Here is an 18,009-nt window from a genome sequence, read left to right as displayed (position 1 = left end):
GTAGTTGCAACGTTAAATTATTTAAAACAAACTAACGACCACACAGTGAGCAATGATTGGCTACATCATTTAATGATACCTGATGGGTTTTATAATGAGAAAAACAAAGTCATTGGATTAAAGCAAAGAATGTTTGTCTTTATTCAGCAGCTTTAATAATACACAGAGATACATATTTACACATATACACAGATATGAATGCATATCATTAATTATAGAAGATCTGTATCAATACTTGTTACCGTAGGAAAATAAAGAACAAAATAATGCGGCAATGTGCTGCATAACAATGTGACACACAGGAACAACATTGTAATCTCACTGGGTGCAAATTGAAAAAGATATACAGTAGAACAATAAGTTATAAAAACAGTTATAACTAAAACGGTTATAACCAGAACAGTTTAAAACCTTTTATTGTGCGTGCTGAAATTTGAGACAACCATCATTCCGAGTTGAACTTTCAGCACAGGACGTTATAGTTATATTCCATCTTCGGTTTTCAGTGTACAGACTGCATTCTCAAATGAGGAAAATGATATTTCTATTAATATATGTCGTCTCAGGAGTTTTAAGAAATTACCATGGAAACATGCCCCGCCAACCAATTAATAAAATATCTTTGATATACTTAGGCAAACGAAAACATATCCATGGTCTTCATAAAGAACATACACATATTCAATGAAAAATACGAGGTATAGGATAATTATATCTGTACACATCTTTCTCAAATAAATGAACTTATACACATTGATTAACGCATACAAATAATTCCTTTTAAGTTTATACTCTCTGGTACAGTACACAGTTATTTCAACATCAATCGACCTGACATGAATCTCTTTACGGGAACCTCAATCTTCAGGGGATTTCTGTGTAGTGTATAGGATTGGACTTTGAGCCAAGAGAAAATGATTCAGAAGAACATCCTGAGCACTGTTATTGTTGAAGTATCTATGATATCTGACCGTCCTGTAATATCGCCCCTGCCTAAAGGAACACCTGGTAGTTTAAAGCCCAGCTCTCTCAGATCACTGGGAACAAAGCCAAGAGTTCACTAATAGCCCAGACAGCACAGGTGGAGGAAGGAGAAACAGGGAGGGAGAGGGACTGGAAATGTACTGGAGGGCCTCTGGACAAAGCCATCAATATACACAGTTGACCAAACTCAAAAAGTATTTTATGACACAACTGGTTACCAGAGTCCACAGGAGAGAGACTGAGGCATCTGTTTGTTTGTCTGTTGAAGTGTTGAGTTCAGTAGAGGAGTTCCTGGCTCCATATCACTGTCACCTTGTTGGAGTGGGAGGAGCGGTACAAAGCCTGCCTGTGTGTGTGAATGGAGCGGGTGTGTCCTTCCTTGTTCATCTCTGTCAAACAGGTAGGGGAGAGGCCTGAACTTCCTGTTCTCAATGTGTGCTAGCCCTCAATCACAGTAAAAGGCTAGGACACTACCTCTTATCCCTGAGAGTAGAGTATGTTCAGAGGAAAGCAGTCCTTCATTACCTTCCCTTCACATTGACAGATAAGCAGCTATTAGACTGCTTTCTGCTACATTCCAGGCAGCCTCCACTTCAGTATGAGAGTGAAGTATCTATGGACTGTAATGTAAACTAACGTGTGCAAGCATTTCACTGTAAAGGCTACACCAGTTGTATTCTGCGCATGTGATAAATACAATTTGATTTGAACAGTAGTAGAGGGGAAAAGTGCACGTGTCGTTTGAACAGCCAACCACTGGGTGGCGCTGTAGCTGTGTCTCAGGGCTTAGAGGGGGCGGGACTTTAGGGCTTGATGTCAGAGAAACTTGTGTAGGTTTCACTGCAGCTGGAGGAGGTGTTGAGGTTGCCAGTTACACTGCCCTCTGTAACACAACAAAACACACACAAGTTAGTTTCCATTAGAGTCTACAGATACTTCTAAAACAAACTAAAATACAGACACACTCCTGTTACTTTTCAAAATAGCTATTTGGGTAGCAAGATACAGTTCCCTCTTGCACAAACCGAGAGAGAGAGACTGAAGAGAAAGAGGCAGACAGACAGACAGATGGAGCCAGTGTACCTGAGCTGCAGAGGGACTGCGAGGACTTGGACTCTGTGATGAGGGTGAGAAGGTTGGCTGCTGCTACCCAGCCATCTTTGTTGCTCCCCAAGTTTCTAACAAACCACTGTCCGTCACCTCCCTCTTTAATGAGCTGCACCATGTCTCCACTCTTCACTGACAGGTCCTGAGGCCCTCCTTTCTCCTTCTCATAGTCCGCCACCACTGTGAACCTGTCGCCGACAGCCTGGGGTCACAGGGTAAAGGGCAAAGTTCATATGTTTGCGTCCAGTGTGTCATGTTACCATGTGTGCTGCTAGGGAATAACAAGTAACTTTCATAACATGTTGTATACATGTTGGCGACCATGACTCACCAGCTTCCTGCCTCCCTCATCCTCAGGGTCAGAGTTCATGGGGTCCTCGGCACTGGAGTACCCATCATGCACTTCTGGCACGTCCATGGAGAAAGAGGCCTTGTTCCAACCTAGGGGGAGGAGGGAAAGATAGAAGGAGAGTAATAGAATTCAGCAAACTCGATTTGATATCTAGATTAAGATTTAGCAGTGGCACCAGAAATTCCAAGACATTCCAAGATAGATTGCAATTTAGAGAACGTTATTGTCATGGGATGTTTGATCCCAACATGGAGGATAGTTTGTCAAACTAGAGAAAGGGAGTGAAACTCAAGAGGAAAGGAAGAGTGGACACGAACACAATCATACACAAGACAAGGTGATATGTACAGTGATAGGTGGTGAGAACTGGATGCAAACACATCCATTGACAGAGTACACTGTAAATCCTCAAACAGAACCACAAGTACCAGATTAGAACCCAAAGAACATGATTGAATAACCAAGAAGAACAGACTTGGAGTCCTAGCATCCAGTGAGACCTAGATCAATGCATTGTGATCCGTCAGAAACACAGACACACAGCAACCAACACGACAACACATGCTACAGAGAGAGACACACAGTTTGCCCTTCCAGCAAACAAACAACCCAAATCAGTATTTCCCAGCTGTGAATATCACACAGATATTCAACAGCAAATCTCAGAGAGAAGATTTGTCTGTGATTGTGGAACAAGCTAGTGATTTGTGACTATGTGTTGGAGGGGGTATTCTGTATGTGGAAGAAGCAGAGCAGGGTCCAGGCCAACCACACAGTGCAGCAGCGTGTTCCTCCCAGGCATGTTGTCACACTACCTCTCCTTTTGGCCTGTAAGAGACTAGAGGTGCTGAGCCACTTGGCCCTGCTCAGAGTGATGTGAGGAGTCTGACCAGGCTCTGAGGAGAAGAAGCAGTAGCAGTCAGCAACGTCGTCCAGATGAACGCTGTGTCTGCCACTCAGGTGGCTTTGAAGTACACAGGTGTAGGTTGACTCATCCATCAAACTGTCTTACAAAGGCCTTTGAGGCCAACAAGGCTTTCATAGATTTTTCACTTGTTTAAATCAAGATATTGTTGTATGCATCTTCTGTGTCAACAATCGTCAGATTTGAATGATCTTATCTGGGTCATCTCCATGTTGCAGTCCCTCGTCAGTCCAGTGTCTTTAGCTAGACAGTACCAATGCACTCAGCGGGCCCCGGTGGCTGAATGTCTTACATTGATCTACCACAATTCATTCCCTCTCCAGTTTACTCTGCTTGCATGATGGTCACACAGAGATATATTTTGGGATGATGGGGAGTTGACATGGTGCTGAGATGACTACAGTGAGGGAGGGTCAGGATGGATGGATGACAACAGTGAGGGAGGGTCAGGGTGGATGGATGACAACAGTGAGGGAGGGTCAGGGTGGATGGATGACTACAGTGAGGGAGGGTCAGGGTGGATGGATGACTACAGTGAGGGAGGGTCAGGGTGGATGGATGACTACAGTGAGGGAGGGTCAGGGTGGATGGATGACTACAGTGAGGGAGGGTCAGGGTGGATGGATGACTACAGTGAGGGAGGGTCAGGATGGATGGATGACTACAGTGAGGGAGGGTCAGGATGGATGGATGACTACAGTGAGGGAGGGTCAGGGTGGATGGATGACTACAGTGAGGCAGGGTCAGGATGGATGACTACAGTGAGGGAGGGTCAGGATGACTACAGTGAGGGAGGGTCAGGATGACTACAGTAAGGGAGGGTCAGGATGGCTGGATGACTACCGTGAGGGAGGGTCAGGATGGATGGATGACTACAGTGAGGGAGGGTCAGGATGGATGGATGACTACAGTGAGGGAGGGTCAGGATGGATGGATGACTACAGTGAGGGAGGGTCAGGATGGATGGATGACTACAGTGAGGGAGGGTCAGGGTGGATGGATGACTACAGTGAGGCAGGGTCAGGATGGATGACTACAGTGAAGCAGGGTCAGGATGGATGGATGACTACAGTGAGGGAGGGTCAGGATGGATGCCTACAGTGAGGGAGGGTCAGGATGGATGGATGACTACAGTGAGGGTCAGGATGGATGGATGACTACCGTGAGGGAGGGTCAGGATGGATGACTACAGTGAGGGAGGTTCAGGATGGCTGGATGACTACAGTGAGGGAGGGTCAGGGTGGATGGATGACTACAGTGAGGGAGGGTCAGGGTGGATGGATGACTACAGTGAGGGAGGGTCAGGGTGGATGGATGACTACAGTGAGGCAGGGTCAGGATGGATGGATGACTACAGTGAGGGAGGGTCAGGATGGATGGATGACTACAGTGAGGGAGGGTCAGGATGGATGGATGACTACAGTGAGGGAGGGTCAGGATGGATGACTACAGTGAGGGAGGTTCAGGATGGCTGGATGACTACAGTGAGGGAGGGTCAGGATGGCTGGATGACTACAGTGAGGGAGGGTCAGGATGGATGGATGACTACAGTGAGGGAGGGTCAGGATGGATGGATGACAACAGTGAAGCAGGGTCAGGATGGATGGATGACTACCGTGAGGGAGGGTCAGGATGGATGGATGACTACCGTGAGGGAGGGTCAGGATGGATGGATGACTACAGTGAGGGAGGGTCAGGATGGATGGATGACTACAGTGAGGGAGGGTCAGGATGGATGGATGACTACCGTGAGGGAGGGTCAGGATGGATGACTACAGTGAGGGAGGGTCAGGATGACTACAGTGAGGGAGGGTCAGGATGACTACAGTAAGGGAGGGTCAGGATGGCTGGATGACTACCGTGAGGGAGGGTCAGGATGGATGACTACAGTGAGGGAGGGTCAGGATGACTACAGTGAGGCATTGTCAGGATGGATGGATGACTACAGTGAGGGAGGGTCAGGATGGATGGATGACTACAGTGAGGGAGGGTCAGGATGGATGGATGACTACAGTGAGGGAGGGTCAGGATGGATGGATGACTACAGTGAGGGAGGGTCAGGATGGATGACTACAGTGAGGGAGGTTCAGGATGGCTGGATGACTACAGTGAGGGAGGGTCAGGATGGCTGGATGACTACAGTGAGGGAGGGTCAGGATGGATGGATGACAACAGTGAAGCAGGGTCAGGATGGATGGATGACTACCGTGAGGGAGGGTCAGGATGGATGGATGACTACCGTGAGGGAGGGTCAGGATGGATGGATGACTACAGTGAGGGAGGGTCAGGATGGATGGATGACTACAGTGAGGGAGGGTCAGGATGGATGGATGACTACCGTGAGGGAGGGTCAGGATGGATGACTACAGTGAGGGAGGGTCAGGATGACTACAGTGAGGGAGGGTCAGGATGACTACAGTAAGGGAGGGTCAGGATGGCTGGATGACTACCGTGAGGGAGGGTCAGGATGGATGACTACAGTGAGGGAGGGTCAGGATGACTACAGTAAGGGAGGGTCAGGATGGCTGGATGACTACAGTGAGGCATTGTCAGGATGGATGGATGACTACAGTGAGGGAGGTTCAGGATGGCTGGATGACTACAGTGAGGCAGGGTCAGGATGGATGACTACAGTGAGGGAGGGTCAGGATGGATGACTACACTACAGAGTCAAACACAGGTATGACATGGACTAGATAGAATACCTTTACACCCAAAGGGAGTTGGGTCACTCTTAATCTCGTGGCTTTTGGCCTTATGGTCAGGGCTAAGGGGGGATCCTGTTGGCCGAAGAAGAGAGACAGAAGAGATGGAAACAGAGAGAAATGATAAAGAGAGCAATAGAAAAACAGCTGTGAGAGAGGGAAAAGCTTCCTGAAACTGACTAGAATAATTAGCTACTTGCTAATACTATTGGAGACATCTAAATAATGAGGTTGGGGGACAGGCCTACTAAAACAGACACTCATTCTAATATTTGAGGTAGTAACCGCAAACTACACTGTAGTATACCTGGTTGAGAGAATACCATTGGTAATGTTAGACTTTTACCAGCAGGGTGAAGAAATTCTGCAAAGGAAAGCAAGCCAAAATATCAGTCTTCAAAAGCCCTGATGCAGTCGACTACTGGAAAGGATGTGTCCTGTCTAAAATCATATTAGGTGGGTAGGTGAAGAGAGCTTGGGGTTGACTTCAAAATGGAGAACATATCTTTGCCATATATGTTGAGGACAACATGGGGGATGCCTCCAGGACACTAGTGTTACCTTTCTGACTCTTCAGATTGCTGAAGCCTTGAAGGGTAAAACGCTTTTTAGCCACTGATGCCCTGTCAGTGGTGGGACTGGTGACTGTCTCCTCTACAACCATGGTAGAGAAAGAGGGACAGGAAGGAGAGACAGAGTAAAGTGGTTTGAAGAGGAAAAGAAGAGAAAGAAAGCTCAGATTAAAGGAGGAACAAGGAAGGAGGAAGTAGGAAAAGATTCAAGGGCGGCTTGGGTACCTAACCAGACGAGGGGGGGTCACTAAAACTGCAACAGAAGTTTGCTTCCTTGTCATGAGCATTTGATAGAAGTAAAAAACATTTTCTTTACTCAACAAAATAGGGCAACTCACCTTTGTGTTTTGGGGAGGAGGGGGAGTTAGGGTCAGAGTTGACAGCGTCTGTCTTCTTCTCTTCTCCCTTCTTCACGCTCTTCTGACAGTTCCTAAATGGACTAAGAGGGAGAAACAAACAGGTGAAAAAGAGAAGAACCAACCATGTTGATTCCTTCTCTGTAACTGGCTCTAGCCATGGTTTTCTCTGTAAAATCTGACCTGAGACAGATAGGTGGGCTGTTGCTGGTTGGACTGGGAGACATTGTGTCTGACGCCTTCTTTTGACTAGATTCTGGAACATATCATCACAGTTACTAACAGAACACAGACACAACAACAAAGAATTTAGCATCCAGATGTCTATCAACTCTGGAATGTGTGTGCGTGTGTCTGTAATGCAGCAGATCCCCTATCTTACCCCTGCAAGCCTTCAGCTGGCCAGTCAGAACCTTCCTGATCTCGTTCAACCAAGATGTTTTGATCTCAGGTGTCGCAGCCTGGACGATAAACACCTCCTCTCTGGAATTACACCAGATCTCAAACTTCTTGTTGTCACCCTTGGCGCTCTCCGTGATGCCCACCGCACTCATCTGTTAGAGAGAACCGAAGAATATTACACTTCTATATCACTGTTGAACTCATAACATACTAAAGATCCAAGTAAAAATCCAAGGAGAGCCAGACAGACAGCCAGCCAGACAGCCAGCCAGCCAGACTGGCAGAAAGTCAGTCAGGACATTGAGGAAGTGTTTGAAGCTGTACGAGGGGGCTTTGTCGTAACCCTCCCCCAGACAGTGAGCCAGTCAGCCAGACATAATCAGACTCACGTTGAGGGAGTGTTTAAAGCTGTAGGACGGGGCTTTCTCGTAACCCTCCCCATTCTCCTCCCGTCTCTTACAGAAGAGCAGGGCTTTTTCATGCAGGAACAGGTGTCTCTGCATGGGCTTAAAGCGGGCCAGGTCCTTGACCTTAGCGTGACCTTTCTTGTGTTCCGTCCACACGCTGAACGAACCCTGCATTAGCAGCCTGCCCAACTCCGTGAGGCTCCCCTGGGGATCAATAAATTAACACAATCAATCACAAGTAGGAAAGATAACTGAGCATTGTCTGTGGTACAGAAGATGTTACACGGTTGGGTAACTTTTTCCTCTCTACCCTAAAGCACGAGGAGAATAGGGGTGTGGTGGTTAGCTGACCTCATATCCTGTGATGGCGATGAGGTGCATGGAGTCGTTTACGGCCTTCAGGATCCCCAGGATGGAGGACAGCGCCTCCTGCAGGTCCTCTGAACCCTCACAGCCCTTACTGTACTTCAGTAACTCCTTCAGTATCAGCTGGTATTTGGTTATCCTCTGGACTGGCTTGAGGAGGTACGAGTCCAACCCCAGTTTGTGTTCCAACTTTCTCTGGCACTCCTTTGTAAAAACAAACAATCACACATTAATACATGTTTTTTTTTTTTACAAGCTTACAGTATACTGAGCTTGAGGATCCTATCCAAGATACACTGAGGGCCCTGAAAGAAAGGTGAAAGGTTACCTGGAAGAAGGCGCAGTCGGAGCACTGTCTCCACAAGCTCTCGGATCGAGGTTTGTTCTGACAGTACTTCTCATAGATCTGCAGGTCGCCCATCCTCTCTAGGAAACAGCGTCCCACCAGCTCAGGGACGTCTGTGTAGGTCTCCAGCTCCCTGAGGAATGTCCTGATGAGAGACACAGACAGATAGAGGGACACAGGTTAGTACTACCGAGGTTGGGAAGATGCGGTGGAGGTAATGTTAACCAAATGAAATATTGTTGGTCGACTGATTATGATTTTTCAACGCCGATACCAATTATTGGAGGACCCAAAAAGCCGATACTGATTAATTGGCCGATTTTTAAATTTTTTATTTGTAATAATGACAATTACAACAATACTGAATGAACACTTATTTTAACTTAATATAATACATCAATAAAATCAATTTAGCCTCAAGTAAATAATGAAACATGTTCAATTTGGTTTAAATAATGCAAAAATAAAGTGTTGGAGAAGAAAGTAAAAGTGCAATATGTGCTATGTAAGAAAGCTAATGTTTCAGTTCATTGCTCAGAACATATGAAAGCTGGTGGCTCCTTTTAACATGAGTCTTCAATATTCCCAGGTAAGAAGTTTTAGGTTGTAGTTATTATAGGAATTATAGGACTATTTCCCTCTATACCATTTGTATTTCATTAACCTTTGACTATTAGATGTTCTTAGTATTGCCAGTGTAACAGTATAGCTTCTGTCCCTCTCCTCGCTCCTCCCTGGGCTCGAACCAGCAACACAACGTAAACAGCCACCCTCGAAGCAACATTTGAAACGCTATTAGCGAGCGCTAACTAGCTAGCCATTTCACTTCGGTTACACCAGCCTCATCTCGGGAGTTGATAGGCTTGAAGCCATAAACAGTGCAATCCTTGACGCACAACGAAGAGCTGCTGGCAAAACGCACGAAAGTGCTGTTTGAATGAATGTTTACATGCCTGCTTCTGCCTACCACCGCTCAGTCAGAAACTTAGATACTTGTATGATCAGTCAGATTATATGCAACGCAGGACACGCTAGATAATATCTAGTAATATCATCAACCTTGTGTAGTTAACTAGTGATTATGATTTATTGTTTTTTTATGAGATAAATGTAATGCTAGCTTGTAACTTACCTTGGCTTACTGCATTCGCGTAACAGGCAAGTCTCATTGTGGAGTGCAACAAGAGAGAGGCAGGTCGTTATTGCGTTGGACTAGTTAACTGTAAGGTTGCAAGATTGGATCCCCCGAGCTGACAAGGTGAAAATCTGTCGTTCTGCCCCTGAACAAGGCAGTTAACCCACCGTTCCTAGGCCGTCATTGAAAATAAGAATGTGTTCTTAACTGACTTGCCTAGTTAAATAAAGGTATACAAAAAATAAAAAATACATTTAATTTTAATTTTATTTGAAATACCGATTTCCGATTGTTATGAAAACTTGAAATCGGCCCTAATTTATCGGCCATTCCGATTAATCGGTCGACCTCTAGTCCCTATAAATCAATATGGTTGAATGAATGTGCCTCTTCTGTAACAGCTGTTTACAATGACAGGACATTGCTCATAAACATTATGTAACATGGGTGTTGCAGTGGAGGAAAAGTCACCTCTTGTGGAACTGGTAGATCTCTGGCATGTTTCCAAACAGGACATCCTTCCTGTTGAGCAGCGCACTGGGGAGGAGGTGAGCCATGGCTGGGTTGTCCATCTCTGCAGCATAACCCTGGAATAACAACACATACTAAAATGTTAACACAGGACAATCTGAAAATACACATCTATGATAAGTCAACTTTCAACAAAAACATATAAATATATATATATATTACTACACTTAGGACAGTAAGTGATGTAGTGGCGACCTCTAGTGGTCAGAAGTGCAGTACACACACCTGCAGTACACAGAGTAGCTCCTCTACATACGCCCTCTCAGTCTCCAACAGCTCGTTCATTACATGTCTGTAGGAACAGAACAACATTCTATTTAACATCAACATATTGTATTATTATTAGAGGTCGACCAATTATGATTTTTCATACATGAGTCTTCAATATTCCCAGTTAAGAATTTTTAGGTTGTAGTTATTATAGGAATTATAGGACTATTTCTCTCAATACCATTTGTATTTCATATACCTTTGACTATTGGATGTTCTAATACGTACTTTAGTATTGCCAGCCTAATCTCGGGAGTTGATAGGCTTGAAGTCATAAACAGCGCAATGCTTGAAGCACAGAGAAGAGCTGCTGGCAAATGCAGGAAAGTGCTGTTTGAATGAATGCTTACGAGCCTGCTGCTGCCTAACAGGTAGTCAGCCTGCTACACAGTCTCCTCGTCGAGTGCAAAGTAATCGGCCATAATCGGTGTCCAAAAATACAGATTACAGATTGTTATGAAAACTTGAAATCGGCCATTCCGATTAATCAGTCGACCTCTAAATATTATTTTGATAAACTATACCAAGTATGAAATATCTAACTATCTCTTTTCAATTGTGTTTCACAAGAGGATTAATTGATATTGTTATTTTTATACAGTGCCTTGCGAAAGTATTCGGCCCCCTTGAACGTTGCGACCTTTTGCCACATTTCAGGCTTCAAACATAAAGATATAAAACTGTATTTTTTTGTGAAGATTCAACAACAAGTGGGACACAATCATGAAGTGGAACGACATTTATTGGATATTTCAAACCTTTTTTAACAAATCAAAAACTGAAAAATTGGGCGTGCAAAATTATTCAGCCCCTTTACTTTCAGTGCAGCAAACTCTCTCCAGAAGTTCTGTGAGGATCTCTGAATGATCCAATGTTGACCTAAATGACTAATGATGATAAATACAATCCACCTGTGTGTAATCAAGTCTCCGTATAAATGCACCTGCACTGTGATAGTCTCAGAGGTCCGTTAAAAGCGCAGAGAGCATCATGAAGAACAAGGAACACACCAGGCAGGTCCGAGATACTGTTGTGAAGAAGTTTAAAGCCGGATTTGGATACAAAAAGATTTCCCAAGCTTTAAACATCCCAAGGAGCACTGTGCAAGCGATAATATTGAAATGGAAGGAGTATCAGACCACTGCAAATCTACCAAGACCTGGCTGTCCCTCTAAACTTTCAGCTCATACAAGGAGAAGACTGATCAGAGATGCAGCTAAGAGGCCCATGATCACTCTGGATGAACTGCAGAGATCTACAGCTGAGGTGGGAGACTCTGTCCATAGGACAACAATCAGTCGTATATTGCACAAATCTGGCCTTTATGGAAGAGTGGCAAGAAGAAAGCCATTTCTTAAAGATATCCATAGAAAGTGTCGTTTAAAGTTTGCCACAAGCCACCTGGGAGACACACCAAACATGTGGAAGAAGGTGCTCTGGTCAGATGAACCCAAAATTGAACTTTTTGGCAACAATGCGTAAAAGCAACACAGCTCATCACCCTGAACACACCATCCCCACTGTCAAACATGGTGGTGGCAGCATCATGGTTTGGGCCTGCTTTTCTTCAGCAGGGACAGGGAAGATAGTTAAAATTGATGGGAAGATGGATGGAGCCAAATACAGGACCATTCTGGAAGAAAACCTGATGGAGTCTGCAAAAGACCTGAGACTGGGACGGAGATTTGTCTTCCAACAAGACAATGATCCAAAACATAAAGCAAAATCTACAATGGAATGGTTCAAAAATAAACATATCCAGGTGTTAGAATGGCCAAGTCAAAGTCCAGACCTGAATCCAATCGAGAATCTGTGGAAAGAACTGAAAACTGCTGTTCACAAATGCTCTCCATCCAACCTCACTGAGCTCGAGCTGTTTTGCAAGGAGGAATGGGAAAAAATGTCAGTCTCTCGATGTGCAAAACTGATAGAGACATACCCCAAGCGACTTACAGCTGTAATCACAGCAAAAGGTGGCGCTACAAAGTATTAACTTAAGGGGGCTGAATAATTTTGCACGCCCAATTTTTCCGTTTTTGATTTGTTAAAAAAGTTAGAAATATCCAATAAATGTCGTTCCACTTCATGATTGTGTCCCACTTGTTGTTGATTCTTCACAAAAAAATACAGTTTTATATATATATTTTTTGAAGCCTGTAATGTGGCAAAAGGTCACAAAGTTCAAGGGGGCCGAATACTTTCGCAAGGCACTGTATATATTTTTTAGCCCCTTTTTCTCCCCAATTTCGATCTGGTCTCATCGCTGCAACTCCCCAACGGGCTCAGGAGAGGCGAAGGTCGAGTCATGCGTCTCCCGAAACATTCTTAACACCCGCCCGCTTAACCAGGAAGCCAGCTGCACCAATGTGTTGGAGGAAACACTGTTCAACTGACGACCGAAGTCAGCCTGCAGGCACCCGGCCCGCCACGAGTTGCTTTAGCGCGATGATCCCCGGCCAAACCCTCCCCTAACCCGGACGACAATGGTCCACTTGTGCGCCGCCCTATGGGGACTCCCAGTCATGGCCGGTTGTGACACAGCCTGGGATCGATCCTGGGTCTGTAGTGACGCTTCAAGCACTGCGACGCAGTGCCTTAGACCGCTGCGCCACTCGGGAGGCCTTTCATTGATTTATTTTAAGGCATTTCAGGCTATAGTATGACATCATTGACCTTTGACCCCTGACCCTACCGTCGGAGCACAGCCAGGTTCTCCTCCTCCTCAGACAGAGAGCCGTGTCTGCTGCCGTCGTTCTGCACCTGGACCTCCACTATTCTGCAGTGTTCTACGTTCAAGATGTTGTCCTCTGCATTCCTCGTCTCTTGACTCCTGTGAGCTACAAGAAACAGAAAAACGGAATAAGAAATACTCATCTGAACTTCAAACAACCAACAAAAATGTAATTTCAATCAATCAATGATATATTGTTGGGGAATGAGATATTGTTTAAGGCGCAGTTCTTACATGCCACTAGATGGCAATGAATGGATCAGAAACAGGAGAGGCTGCTGCTGACCTGCAAAACAACTCATCAAAATGTAAAACTGACCCTTACCTCAACCTCAACCAAACCCTTACCCAATTTGAACCTATTCTGAAATAAAATATTAGGAGTGTCCACATAGCCTTTTCCATCAGAACCAGAGAGACAGGGGAGGGTAGGGTAGAGTCAGAACCAGAGAGACAGGGGAGGGAAGGGTAGAGTCAGAACCAGAGAGACAGGGGAGGGAAGGGTAGAGTCAGAGAGACAGGGGAGGGAAGGGTAGAGTCAGAGAGACAGGGGAGGGAAGGGTAGAGTCAGAGAGACAGGGGAGGGAAGGGTAGAGTCAGAGAGACAGGGGAGTGAAGGGTAGAGTCAGAGAGACAGGGGAGGGAAGGGTAAAGTCAGAGAGACAGGGGAGGGAAGGGTAGAGTCAGAGAGACAGGGGAGGGAAGGGTAGAGTCAGAGAGACAGGCGAGGGAAGGGTAGAGTCAGAGAGACAGGCGAGGGAAGGGTAGAGTCAGAGAGACAGGGAGGGAAGCGTAGAGTCAGAGAGACAGGGAGGGAAGCGTAGAGTCAGAGAGACAGCGAGGGAAGGGTGGAGTCAGAGAGACAGGGGAGGGAAGGGTAGAGTCAGAACCAGAGACAGGGAGGGAAGGGTAGAGTCAGAGAGACAGGGAGGGAAGGGTAGCGTCAGAGAGAAAGGGAGGGAAGGGTAGAGTCAGAGAGACAGGGAGGGAAGGGTAGAGTCAGAGAGACAGGGAGGGAAGGGTAGAGTCAGAGACAGGGAGGGAAGGGTAGAGTCAGAGAGACAGGGAGGGAAGGGTAGAGTCAGAGAGACAGGGAGGGAAGGGTAGAGTCAGAGACAGGGAGGGAAGGGTAGAGTCAGAGAGACAGGGAGGGAAGGGTAGAGTCAGAGAGACAGGGAGGGAAGGGTAGAGTCAGAGAGACAGGGAGGGAAGGGTAGAGTCAGAGAGACAGGGAGGGAAGGGTAGAGTCAGAGAGACAGGGGAGGGAAGGGTAGAGTCAGAGAGACAGGGGAGGGAAGGGTAGAGTCAGAGAGACAGGGGAGTGAAGGGTAGAGTCAGAGAGACAGGGGAGGGAAGGGTAAAGTCAGAGAGACAGGCGAGGGAAGGGTAGAGTCAGAGAGACAGGCGAGGGAAGGGTAGAGTCAGAGAGACAGGGAGGGAAGCGTAGAGTCAGAGAGACAGGGAGGGAAGCGTAGAGTCAGAGAGACAGCGAGGGAAGGGTGGAGTCAGAGAGACGGGGAGGGAAGGGTAGAGTCAGAACCAGAGACAGGGAGGGAAGGGTAGAGTCAGAGAGACAGGGAGGGAAGGGTAGCGTCAGAGAGAAAGGGAGGGAAGGGTAGAGTCAGAGAGACAGGGAGGGAAGGGTAGAGTCAGAGAGACAGGGAGGGAAGGGTAGAGTCAGAGACAGGGAGGGAAGGGTAGAGTCAGAGAGACAGGGAGGGAAGGGTAGAGTCAGAGAGACAGGGAGGGAAGGGTAGAGTCAGAGAGACAGGGAGGGAAGGGTAGAGTCAGAGAGACAGGGAGGGAAGGGTAGAGTCAGAGAGACAGGGAGGGAAGGGTAGAGTCAGAGAGACAGGGAGGGAAGGGTAGAGTCAGAGAGACAGGGAGGGAAGGGTAGAGTCAGAGAGACAGGGAGGGAAGGGTAGAGTCAGAGACAGGGAGGGAAGGGTAGAGTCAGAGAAACAGGGAGGGAAGGGTAGAGTCAGAGAGACAGGGAGGGAAGGGTAGAGTCAGAGAGACAGGGAGGGAAAGGTAGAGTCAGATGGTGACGACCAGTGTGACATGTAGCGCAGAGTGTGGTACTCACCAGGAGGGGACATGGGGAACTTGATGATAGCTTCAGGCCTGGGAGCCACTGGCTGGACGGGCCGTGTCTGTTTGGCTGCCAGCTTCTTCAGACTGACCCTCCTCTTCTCAAACATCTCCTGCATGGACACCTGCTTTTGAAACACCTTCTCTACCTGCTCCTGTTAACACACACAGAGGGGAGGGAGGTTAGATATTGACATTTTGAGGGTGTAGCTCAATAGTCAAAAACGTCTTCCTCTCCTCGTCTCTATTCAATCGTTTGATTATACTTGGGGCCAGGAGTTTTTCCTGACCACGTGGAGAGGGGAGGGAAAAACCTGGAAAAATATCTCGACCTCCTGGTCAGGTCTCGTGTTCAAAACAACTGGCCCACCAAATACAATGTTTTCTCATGTAATGTATATCTGGTGCCTCCATGGGGCGCCATCTACCCTGAGCTCTGGATTGAGGATGGAGTCATAGTCCCTCCAGATGGCGTTAAGGTCGGTGATCTGGTGTTGGGGGGCCGTGTCCAGGTACTTCTCCAGCTCCTGCAGCGCGGCCTCCGCCCCGTCCTGAGACTGACATCTATCTACCGGCTGGGAGGCAAGGAGGTAGATCCCTTCCTCACACCACCTCGATGCCTAGGGAGGGAGGGAGGGAGGGAGGGAGGGAGGGGGGTTCATTATACCACAGGTCAGAGGGAGAATGAATCCTTGACTGGCTGAACTCAAACCCTAACTCTTATACATTGACACTTGTCATACATCAGAAAGATTCCATCAGCTCTCACCTACTAGAGGGCTACATTGACCAATCACCCGGTTACTGATTCCCATCTAAACCAGGGTTGCCAGTGTTTCCATGACCCTACTTCTCCCCTCCAGCCCTCACCTTCTCCAGACAGTGGTGCAGCTCCATGGCCCTCAGGAGGAGGACCTTCTTGGTCTTGAGGAAGGAGGTGACCTCATCACACACGGCCCTCAGCTCACTGCACTTAGGCAGGATGGAGTCCTCAGCATAGTGAGCACTCTCAATCAGCCCATCCCCCTCAGCGGCCAGGGACAGAGCCCAGTCCAACACATCCTGGAGAGAGAGAGACACAGGCAGGTGAGAACACACACACAACTACTACACAATAAAACAAAATAAATATGAACAAAGCAGTCAAAATGGAAAGCCATTAAATCCATGTTACTTCCCAGTTGCCTCTGAAATAAGGACCGATGCATAACAACACACACACACACACACACACACACACACACACACACACACACGCACACACACGCACACACACACGCACACACACCATGTTTTCTAGTCACATAGGGACACAACAGTAATGTATGTGTGAACCAACCAATAGAGGTATGAGTCTCATCTGTAAAGTCAATACTGTCATTGAGATGAATGGGGTCTATAATGTACTGGGGTACAACTAGAGAGGAAACAGGATACGACCCATGTCAGCTGGTGGAATCTCATCATTCAAGTTTCTACATTCATTTCACTCATCGTGTTTTGGATCTGTTAGACAAGTTCATGAGCTATGGGGAGGATGATGTGTGCTATTGGGATGAAGTGTGTGTGTGTGTCTTACGCAGGCTTTCTCCTCCTGGCTGTTGAGTTCTCGTAGGATGTGTTCTGCATGGGCGGGACTGATGCCAACCTCCGAGAACGCCTCTACCCGCTCTGACACCACATCCAGCTGGGCACGCACCTGAACACCCATAGTGAGGGACAGGTAGAGTCAGAACAAACACATACTACACACACACACAGACAGATAGACAGACAGACAGAGACACACGCACACTCTACAAAACAGTGACCGGGACTACATCTCCCATGATGCTCTTGTGTCCCTGTTCCACTCACCTCACGGAAGTAGTATTCAAAATGGCGGAGCTGCAGACACTGTTCCAGCTTGGTCTGGTGTCTCTCCCAGAAATCATCAAATGCTGTCTCTGTCTCATCCAGCTGGCCCAGCAGTCTACACACAGATGGAGGAAGAATGGAGAGATGGATGGAGGGAGGGAGGGAGGGAGGGAGGGAGGGAGGGAGAGAGAGAGAGAGAGAGAGAGAGAGAGAGAGAGAGAGAGAGAGAAGTGGAAGGGGAATGAAGGGATGGAGAGGAGAACCTGAGTCCATAACAATGGTATTTCAGCTTGGATCTCAAAGTATCACTAAGTGAAACCAGAAGTACCTATTCATTGAAACCAAGCCAAGTCCTGTGTTTAATCAAATCCCTTACATAACCTACTCCTCCAAGAGCACAGCACTTTACAGTATAACCAACATAATGTTTTGGGTTATGAAACACTGCAGTTTTCTTTCCTTTGTTCTCCCAATTCTGCTCAGCAGCTGTGAGTGCTGCCACTATGCATCCTATCCCAGTACTCCCAAAATACACCAGAATGGCACGGGGGCAGATTACACTGAAGCGCGGCAGAACACAGCCTAGAAGATTCAGGGTCATGGTGGGAGATGAGAGAGTAGAGTTCTAAGTAACTTCTAGCAAGACACACACCAGCATTGATACTAGAGAACATGAATCTTGACTGTTCCATAACCAGTTGGACCTCAGGATCTCTCTGTCTTCTTTCCTATCTCTGTTGTTCCTACTGTACTCTGTCCCTTTCTCAACCTATTTCATTAGCATTAAAGGGACAGTTCACCCTAAAATGTATATGCCGCCAAACTTTCCTATTCATTTAGGATTGAGGCATACATACAGATTTAGTATGATC

The 18,009-nt window shown here is 46.9% G+C and overlaps 1 protein-coding gene across 13 annotated transcripts in view; it reads right to left on the bottom strand.

Annotated features, from left to right (window-relative positions):
• Positions 1-117: 117 nt before the first annotated feature.
• LOC109887014 (guanine nucleotide exchange factor DBS) overlaps positions 118-18,009 on the bottom strand; it is a 68,131-nt gene continuing 50,239 nt past the window's right edge. For 4 of the 13 annotated variants that reach the window (XM_031792712.1, XM_031792713.1, XM_031792711.1 and 1 more), the window contains exons 9-29: positions 17,138-17,252; positions 16,860-16,979; positions 16,151-16,342; positions 15,709-15,900; positions 15,276-15,435; positions 13,151-13,295; positions 10,414-10,480; positions 10,129-10,244; positions 8,505-8,667; positions 8,162-8,380; positions 7,793-8,014; positions 7,384-7,555; positions 7,185-7,257; positions 6,984-7,084; positions 6,635-6,727; positions 6,381-6,437; positions 6,074-6,148; positions 3,259-3,339; positions 2,423-2,532; positions 2,068-2,293; positions 118-1,867 (exon numbers count right to left, since the gene is read on the bottom strand). In XM_031792712.1, coding sequence (XP_031648572.1) covers positions 1,788-1,867; positions 2,068-2,293; positions 2,423-2,532; positions 3,259-3,339; positions 6,074-6,148; positions 6,381-6,437; positions 6,635-6,727; positions 6,984-7,084; positions 7,185-7,257; positions 7,384-7,555; positions 7,793-8,014; positions 8,162-8,380; positions 8,505-8,667; positions 10,129-10,244; positions 10,414-10,480; positions 13,151-13,295; positions 15,276-15,435; positions 15,709-15,900; positions 16,151-16,342; positions 16,860-16,979; positions 17,138-17,252 — 2,779 coding nt within the window. In that variant the 3' untranslated portion in view covers positions 118-1,787. The remainder of the gene's footprint in view (positions 1,868-2,067; positions 2,294-2,422; positions 2,533-3,258; positions 3,340-6,073; positions 6,149-6,380; positions 6,438-6,634; positions 6,728-6,983; positions 7,085-7,184; positions 7,258-7,383; positions 7,556-7,792; positions 8,015-8,161; positions 8,381-8,504; positions 8,668-10,128; positions 10,245-10,413; positions 10,481-13,150; positions 13,296-15,275; positions 15,436-15,708; positions 15,901-16,150; positions 16,343-16,859; positions 16,980-17,137; positions 17,253-18,009) is intronic. The other 9 variants (XM_031792716.1, XM_031792715.1, XM_031792719.1 and 6 more) reach the window with 5 other exon arrangements.

The sequence above is a fragment of the Oncorhynchus kisutch genome, linkage group LG16 (genome assembly GCF_002021735.2).
Source record: "Oncorhynchus kisutch isolate 150728-3 linkage group LG16, Okis_V2, whole genome shotgun sequence".
Lineage (NCBI taxonomy): Eukaryota > Metazoa > Chordata > Actinopteri > Salmoniformes > Salmonidae > Oncorhynchus > Oncorhynchus kisutch.
The sequence above is the reverse complement of the archived record's forward strand: the minus strand, read 5'-3'. Positions and strand labels throughout refer to the sequence as shown.